This window comes from Amphiprion ocellaris, chromosome 3 (genome assembly GCF_022539595.1).
Source record: "Amphiprion ocellaris isolate individual 3 ecotype Okinawa chromosome 3, ASM2253959v1, whole genome shotgun sequence".
Classification (NCBI taxonomy): Eukaryota; Metazoa; Chordata; class Actinopteri; family Pomacentridae; genus Amphiprion; species Amphiprion ocellaris.
In genome coordinates this window covers 32,903,915-32,912,599 of record NC_072768.1, presented here as the reverse complement: position 1 = coordinate 32,912,599, position 8,685 = coordinate 32,903,915, and the positions used below count along the sequence as shown (strand labels likewise).

Genomic DNA, 8,685 nt, shown 5'->3' with positions numbered 1-8,685 from the left:
TAAAAAATAAATAAATAAATAAATAAATAAATAAAATCTACTTTACAATAAAACTATTTCTAATTCTGATTCTGACAAGTAGCAACATGCAGAAGATCCCAGACAAACACAGAGAAACACATTTTTTCTGTACTATTTCTATAAAAATTTATCAGCATCTGTACTGCTGAATATACCCAGATCAAGACTAACAAAATTTTACATTGAGTAGTTTACAGTTTTTACAGTAGAAGTTTGTTGTAATCTGGGAGTACAGGAGTTCATGTGACTGAGGACTCAGCTGCTACCGTTGCATAATTTAAGGCAAAGTTTACACCACGACAACTACAGTGTGTTTTGTAAATGAGGCATATTTCAAACACCACATCCAGTTAAAGTGTAGGCCTACACAAAAGATGCACTGATAAATAACCTGCAGTAAAGTCCTTTGGGATGTGCACACTGATGTGAGTGTTGGTTGGTGAAGCTACAGCAGGAGATTGTTCCCACTGGACTTAAATAAGCTGTTAAATAAATAACAATCATGTATTGATTATAGTGTCAATGAGACAACAAAGACATGTTCAGGAGTTAAGAGGAGGAATAATAAAATCTATAAAAAGATTTTAAAGTGTAGGTCTGTTGTACTTAAAAGGCAAAATGTTTGGAGTTGTTTCCTATGATATTTCTTTAAATTTTTTTTTATTAAAAATTGGATTATTTAGTATCATCTGTTCTGCTGTCAAGACACCTCTATAACAAAGTAAAGGTTTTCATATCAGTCCCATCAAGAAGAGCAAGTTTTTAATATTATTTGAAACATCTGAGGAGGTTCTGGGATCAGTTTGCAGTAGTTTGGAAAAGAATAATAGGTCTAACATCCACACTGACATGCCATTAACACCAACTTGTTCATGTCTGGTGATAAATGTTGGTCTCAACACCAGCGTATAAGTACACTACTGCCAAAAGACATACTAATGTGGTGCAGCAGTTGTGGGACACACTTAACTCTGAATGCACATGAAGTTAGGTGACTTAGATAGATCTAGTTCATTCCCATGTCCACAAGCAGAGACACAAAAAACATAGAAATACAGTAAAAAAAAAATTAACTTTTAACAATGGAAACATGTATTGTTGCTTGAAGTTTCCTAAATGTGTATCTATTACCATCTGTATAATGCCAAGTTCAGCTAAACAGTGACAAATACATTTCTAGAACAAAATTTCCTGTGCTATTTCCCTAAAATGAATGTGTTTTTCAGGTTCAGCCAGGCAGAGGTACAGCATTCTCAACAGAAAACCTCAAAACCTGCTGATTTGTACTGTATGTGAGCCACCGTTCAACTCACCCACAAACGAGTGTACGAGCCTTAAAAAGGGGCAGCGAGATATCAAAAATAGTCAGTGAACATAATCTGAGGAGCAAAATCATCAGTATCTGTTTAGGAGGGAGCAAAGTGAAAATCTAAGCCCCCTTTTAGACCGAGGAGTCACGCTGGTCTCTGCAGGTCTGTGCAGCTTTTCAACTCTTCATCTCGTCGCTTTGACCCGTACAGGACTGCGGCGTCTCATAGCTCATGCATACCAGATCACAATATCTGTCAGATTCACCGGATACTGTATTCATCAGGTGCAGAGACACAACTTCAACGGGAAGTTTAGGATTCTCCTTTTTTCCGCAGGCAGGTTTTGGTTAGCAAGAACAATTTGCTAAGCCAATGATTCATCTTTCTGTATTATAGGTCGGAATGATGCTGTAAAACTTGGGTTTGTTATTACAAATCGGTTATCATTGAAAGATTATTCTCCCTGTAACAGATATTTGCAGCATTGTCAGCGACAGACTGTTGTAATATCACTGTACTGACAAGAGTGAAACTGAGGACCCCCCCCAAAAAAAAAAAAAAAATAAATCTGCCTTTTTCCAACCAGATATATTCATAAAAGATTGTGGCAAAGAGTGATCAATCCCACTGTTAGGTTGAGAAAGAAATCCCTGGGTATAATGACACTGCACAGGCTGACAGCACCGTCCCAGAGCTCATGACACACAGCCCATCTTCTGTTTTCTGACAAAAGAAGATGGAAGCATTTTGCCAACAACTGTTCGCATCTGCATTGTTTAATGCTGCCAGTTGTTCCTCATTCTACAGCGTGCATTGTTATTCACCACCGTCACTCCTGTTGCTGAATCCTTTACTGTATTGACGGCAAGTTTTTTTTTGTTTTGTTTTCTGGCTCCTTTTGAAAAACTTTGATTTGCACAAAGTGTGTGTTGATCTCTGGGTGTCAAAATGTTGCAACAAAGACCAGTTAGTGCTGCTAATGTTTGCTAACTGGCGCTGAGCGAGTGTGCAGAAGGCTTTACACTGCAGCGACATGAACGCTGAATTTAAACAGGATGGAGAAGAGCTGGTGCGAAACATGAGCGAAGGAAGACGGCAACGTGATGTACTCATACTTTCAATCATGTTCCCTTCAGTTTAAGTGTCATCAGGCAGCAGTTGTGTCTGAGCTGTGAGCTGTTTTGTTTCCTGAGCAGATCTTTGTCACTCTCTGTATCATTTCCATCATACTTGGAGAGCAGCTGAATAATAAAATTTCTCGGGATGACACCTCAGTGTATGTATCTGCATCCTCACAAATCTTCTCTTTTGAATAAACTCACATCACACAGTGGTTCTTTATTTGTCATTTATTTATTTGTTTTATCTTTTTTTCTGTACTAGATTATTGCAATCTGGTTAATTCACATTTAAAAAGCAGTCATTGACCAGACGCACTGAAATCGATGATATTCATTTTTACAATAACCATTATAGGCCCCATAGAGACTGGAAAACCCAATCCAAAAAAAAAAAGAAACATCTGTATGGTTTTCTGCACTTTATTTTGTTTTGATGTCTTTTTTTCATAGTAATTACAAAAAGGAAAAATATATATAACAATAATCATAAAAAGGATAGTTCGGGGGGGAGGGGGTTTAAGGAATATTACGACTGGCAAACAAACAATCACAACACAGCACAAGTACCTACTTACTGCAAGAAATGAAAGGTACAAAAATGAAAAGAAAGAAAAAAGCGCATATGGAATAAAGAAATATCAAAGAAATTGGCACCTATGAAGTTGAATACAATAAGCAACTGAGGGGACAAGAAAGTGTAGCCTTTTTTCTACAATCTATTTAAAAAAATCCCAAAACAAAGGGTGTTTTCTTGCTTTTTTTCTTTTCTATTTGTTAAAAAAAATAAAATGCATGACCTGGGGAGTGTCTGGTGGGAGGACAGGAAGGGAGAAGGGGAGGAGGAAGAAGCTGGTGGGGGGGTTTTGGCAGGGACAATAAAAAATACTGCACGTACAATACCTTTGTTCACCCATCTCTTTCCTTCATCTTGCTCTTACCGCTTTCTTCACCCACTTTTTCCTTTCTTTATTTAATAGCATATCCCATTAATATTCCTTTCCCCCGCTGCTCCTAATAGCCGCGCCCAGTGGCGCGATCGTTAGAGTTTTACATGTGAGTAGCAAATGACACTTTGATTGGCTGTGATGTGGAGATGGGGGTCCCCTGCTGGCTCCGGGTCGGGGGCCCCGGCTGAGCTGAGAGATCCTGCCGGGCCTCGGTCTCACTGCGCGTGCTGACTCAGTGTGTGGTTCTGGAGGGAGAGAGGGAGAGGCAGAGATAGGGAGAAAAAGTGAGAACACATGATGAGAGAAATAATGGGCTACATGAGCATAGTGCTTTCCACTTGCCCCCCCACCCAATAATAGAACAGAAAAGAACAGAAACACAACTGCCTCCCACAGTATAGACAGCGAGGCCTCCTTGCTTTATACATAGTCTGACGAAAGAGGAGAAAGAAGGAGAATAGGAGGGAAAAGAACCAAATAAGGAACAAGTGCAACATACTATTAGGTGCAGTGAGTAACCTTAAAGAGAGTCTTTGATTGCTGTTATAATATAACGACTACACACATATTTTCAATCATTTTGATCTTCATTTTAACACACATGCTTTTATTTTCATATACATATATTATCACTGGATGCTGCTGTGCCACATTCTGACATACAGTCAAACAAACAGCTCCAATCCCTACAAAGTATGCTGTCATCAAACACCACTGAACCCGGTTTTGTCCAGAACCAAACAATTCAGTTCACATTGTATTTGCTCTGTTCCTGTTTTATTTCTTATCTGTGGGAACCCGGCGCCTCGATTTGTTTATTCAGATCTGTGAAACCCTCATGTCTTTTGATATTGTGATTAATATTTTACAGAAAGCGTCTCCATACCTCCGAGACGCCTACACTCACAGCTCTCCAAAGGCGTCGGTGCACTACACATCAATACATAATCACAACGCAAAAAAAAAAAAAAAAAAAAAAAAGAAACAACACCTTTTTTCAAAAATTAAAATTCACAACAGCAGTGAGAGCACAAAGGGAGACGGATGCGGTGATCTCTAGGTAAAAAGTGGAGTGGATGAAGTGCGATTCACAGACAGCTTTGTATGCTAAATGAAGACAGCAGACACGCACAGTATAGACTTAACAATAGATTAAACTTTCTTTATGAAGTAGCACATATAAATACAGGTAAACTGGCGTGTGACGCTCCTCTTTATGTGTTTGGAGCACAAAAAAAATACAGAAAAATAAGCTCCATGATCACATCAGTCCTCTGTGGCTGTTTCATATCAGCTACAACGGGGAACTGAACTCATGATAATCTGGATTTGCTGGTTTGGAACTTAGCTAGCATCACATCTAAAGCTGGGAGATACAGTTTGTGTGTGTGTGTGTGTGTGTGTGTGTGTGTGTGTGTGTGTGTGTGTGTGTGTGTGTGTGTGTGTGTGTGTGTGTGTGTGTGTGTGTGTGTAGAAGATGAGGAGATGATTGGAATGATTTCTATGGGAATGTGTGTGTGTGTGTGTGTGCGTATCAGAGAAATTTCCACCAGGACGTTCTTCTCCTCCTCCTCCTTTCTCCTCATTTTCCCCAGACAGCAAAGCTTTCTCCCTGTGAAACATTCCCTACCTCTTTCTCTCTCTCTCTCTCTCACACAATACACAAACTCCCTCTGAAATCTTTCCCTATCATCCCTGCTTCTTCACCACATACACACTCTCACTTGCAGACACACAACACACACACACAATTCCCAGCGAGATTTTCCCAATCAACACCCCTCCCCTCCTGCGTACCCCTCCCAACTCTTCACCACCACTAAAAGCAGCTTTCTCAGATGAATCGCTCTCTCACACAGATAGGCCCCACTACGGGAAAAAAAAGGGACAAAAAAAGAACAGTGGATGGGAGACTGAAAAAAAAAAAACAGAGGAGGGGATGAACAGAACAGAGAGGGACGAGGAGGGGTGGATGGGGACAGAAATGTGAAGGATTATACGTGGTTTGGGGTTGATAAATACTTATTTGTCATTCTATGGCCCTTATCTTGCTGTGCATGTTTTGTTGAGCCCTTTGGTGTCACTCAGCTTTAGAGGCCAAGCTAGCCGGTCCAGAAGAGGAAAGCAAAGGGTATTAATGCCCTACGCTGGAGAGGCCACTGCACACACACACACACACACACACACACACATGTATGGAGCCACATGCGGGGCTTCAGGAAAAAAATGGGTGCACAAGTTAGCAAAATAACGACAGGGAAGTGAAAAATAAGTGTCTGCTTCTGCCTGTGTGTGTTTGTGTGGAGGCCTCTCCGGCGAGGAGGGAGATCTCTTTGGGAGCCACTGACCCCATTATGATAGAAAACCCTCCTCTCTTTCTGTCTGCTGCCTCTCACTCATCGCTTCCACTCGTCCTCTCCTGCTTTTCCTCACACTGCCAGAAGAGGTCAGGCTCATTCCTCTTTATGTTAAAACGTAAAGAAGAGAGAGTGAGAGAGGGAGAATCTGTCCAGAGCGTTTGTCCGGTTTCCTGGCGGAGCACCATCCATGTCTGGTTTTCGTCTTTGCTCACTTGCCTCGTACATGACCTCTAACACTAAGGTCATACATCAGGCTTTAGGAAATAAAAAAGTGAAGGCGGCACAGTGATCGAAGGATTGCAAGAAGGCAAGCAGGAAGGAGCTAGAGAGGGAAAAGAGGGGAGAATGTCTGTTTTCCCTCAGGTTCTTCGGGTCTGACTGCTGGTGTATTGATTTGGAGATGGAGGAAGGGATGGAGAGGAAGGACAGAGGAAGAGGAGGGATGGAGGCTGTGGTCACTCCCTGGAGGAGCTCACAGCACTGCAGAGGACTGCTGGAAATAGCCCAAAGGAGAGGAGAGGGGAAGGAGAAACAGGGAGAGGGATGAGAGAGGAAAATAATGGACGAGTGAATGACAGTCTGCCACAGGGCTCACAAACACACACACACACACACACACAAACACACACACACACACACACACACAAACACACACTGTGACACCTCCTGGTCGCCTCTCTTCATTTACGTAGTTGTTGGGGGCTCGGTATTGATTATGCAGCACTGCAATCGATCAGTGTGAGCCAGTGTGTATGTGTGTGTGTGCGTGTCACAGTGTGACATCTGCTCTACAGCGCAGTAATTGATATATTCTACAGAAAAAAGTGGGTGACAAAAGCTGGGAAGGGAGTAAAGACGCAGTGTTTTTATATTTAGTGAGTAAATTTGTAAATCTGTGCACCTTCACACAAAAAAAAAAAAAATTCTTCCAGCAAAGTGAAGGGATTATGTCCCCTAAACTGCAGGGAGCGCTTTAATGTAAAACAGATGAAACAACTGTGCAGGCGCTTGTATTAAGAGTACACAACAGCGGGAAGAAGTTCTTACTTAAATATGACAAAAACATACTGCAAAAACTGGGAATAAAGGCCAAGCTCAAGACAAGAAAGGCCGCAACCACCACCTATGTGGCATTTATTCTGATATTCTGCTTTGTTTTACTATATTAGCTTAATTTCAACATGATCCCCAGTTCTTTTATCTACTGCTGGGTTTGTAACAGAGGGTGGGTGCACTGCAGTGAGAACAGCCTGTCTTCCAGGCCAGGCCAGACCAGACCAGTCAATACAGAGGCCTGTCATTGTTTTTCCTAAACTGCTTAGAGAGAGCGAGGCTAAAGCCTGCAGAGCCACGGGCCCTGGGGAAATATGGCCCTGTCGCATTACCCACACTGACACACACACAGGAATAGATTCACCGACTCGCAGCTAAGAGCACATGCATGTACAGACACATGATGCCAGGAAAAAAAAAAGAAAAAAGTAAAATAGAACACACAATACTTGATGCGCACACATACACACAGTCTCGTGGGGAAAGGGAGAAGGGGACGACCGAGGAAACCAAGCCATAGAGATAAGAGAAAATCTAATCTGCCTTGTCCTGCTTTCTCTCTGCTATCTACTGCATTGCACACACACAGAAAATGCATTTGTGTTGTGGTGATGATGCTGCTGGCTGTTTTGCAGGGAGCTTTACTATGCATGCAATTACTGTCAAGTCCACTCAGCCTCATATATATTCATATATTGTTTGCATTGACATTCTGAACTGCAGTGGAGAGAAAAAGTTGCTTTTTACTCTGTAGTGTCAGATTGAAGTAAAACAAGAAAGAAAACAATCGAACTGACACACATGGCAGTGACCTTGTTAGAGATCGGGATTAGTGCAACGGCAAATGAACTTCCTCCCAGCTTCTCGAACACACAAGCACTTTGCTGTACTGTAATGATGTAACAACAACACCTTGAGACGCATGTGCCATGTCTCTAATAGACACAGGAAGAGGAAGCACTGCTGTTGGAACAATGCCGTGTGTCTGTGTGTGCTATCAGCGAGTGTCTGTCAGTGCGCGAATTTGTGTCAAATGTGTGTGTGTGTGGGGGTAAACTGGAGGCTGTCCAAAAACTGTGTGTGTGTGTGTGTGTGTGAACGTGTGCCCCAACTCCATTGCTGTTTTTAACACCAAATGAAAAATCACCTAAGTCGCCTTGTGGTCTTCTTTGGGTTCAGTGTATTTATAGCTCGGCGTTGACACTCTTCCAGCAGAGCATGTCTATGTCTGTGTGTGTGTGTGTGTGTGTGTGTGTGTGTGTGTGTGTGTGTGTGTGTGTGTGTGTGTGTGTGTGTCTGGGACTAGCAGATGGGCTGTCTTAGCCCTCTTCCTCTGCTCCCTGGCTTGTCTTTAGCCCCACCCGTCCAGAACAGGATGCTGCCTCGGGAGTAGATCAAAAATAAACGCACCCCCTGCCCTTAACATCCCACCGACACGTATTCCCTTCTCCCCTCTTGCTCTTCATTTTCTGTCCCTCATCTTCTCCCTGTCATCGTTACCCCACCATCCCTTATCTTCTTATTGTAAATACCAACACATGATCTTTAAATCACTTCCTTTAGCCTCCTCTCTCTGCAGCCGACCCCCACTTTACTCCTCCGTCCCCACACCCAGGGTGACCTCCCCCGGCCACGTCCTGTTTGGAGCACACCCTCCCGCTCTTTCTCCCACGGGGACTTCCCCTCTCCTGTTGCTACCGGCCCGTCCGGCCAGCTTTGGACCAGTAAACAAGACCCAAAAATACACTCGCAGCATGAAAGGGAACACACAGATAGGAGCGCAAAACGTCAAAGGCGAGCACGCACGGATCAACGCTAGATTCGCAGCGAAGGTGAGGGCTCCCTGCTGGAAGCTGTTACACAAAATAGGAAG

General features: G+C 42.8%; 1 protein-coding gene across 5 annotated transcripts in view; it reads right to left on the bottom strand.

The window, feature by feature from the left end:
- Window positions 1–2,856: 2,856 nt before the first annotated feature.
- The window catches only part of znf423 (zinc finger protein 423), a 166,144-nt gene continuing 160,315 nt past the window's right edge, over window positions 2,857–8,685 (bottom strand). For all 5 annotated transcript variants that reach the window (XM_035957085.2, XM_023289885.3, XM_035957086.2 and 2 more), the window contains one exon: window positions 2,857–3,644. In XM_035957085.2, the coding sequence (XP_035812978.1) occupies window positions 3,615–3,644 (30 nt within the window). In that variant the 3' untranslated portion in view covers window positions 2,857–3,614. The remainder of the gene's footprint in view (window positions 3,645–8,685) is intronic.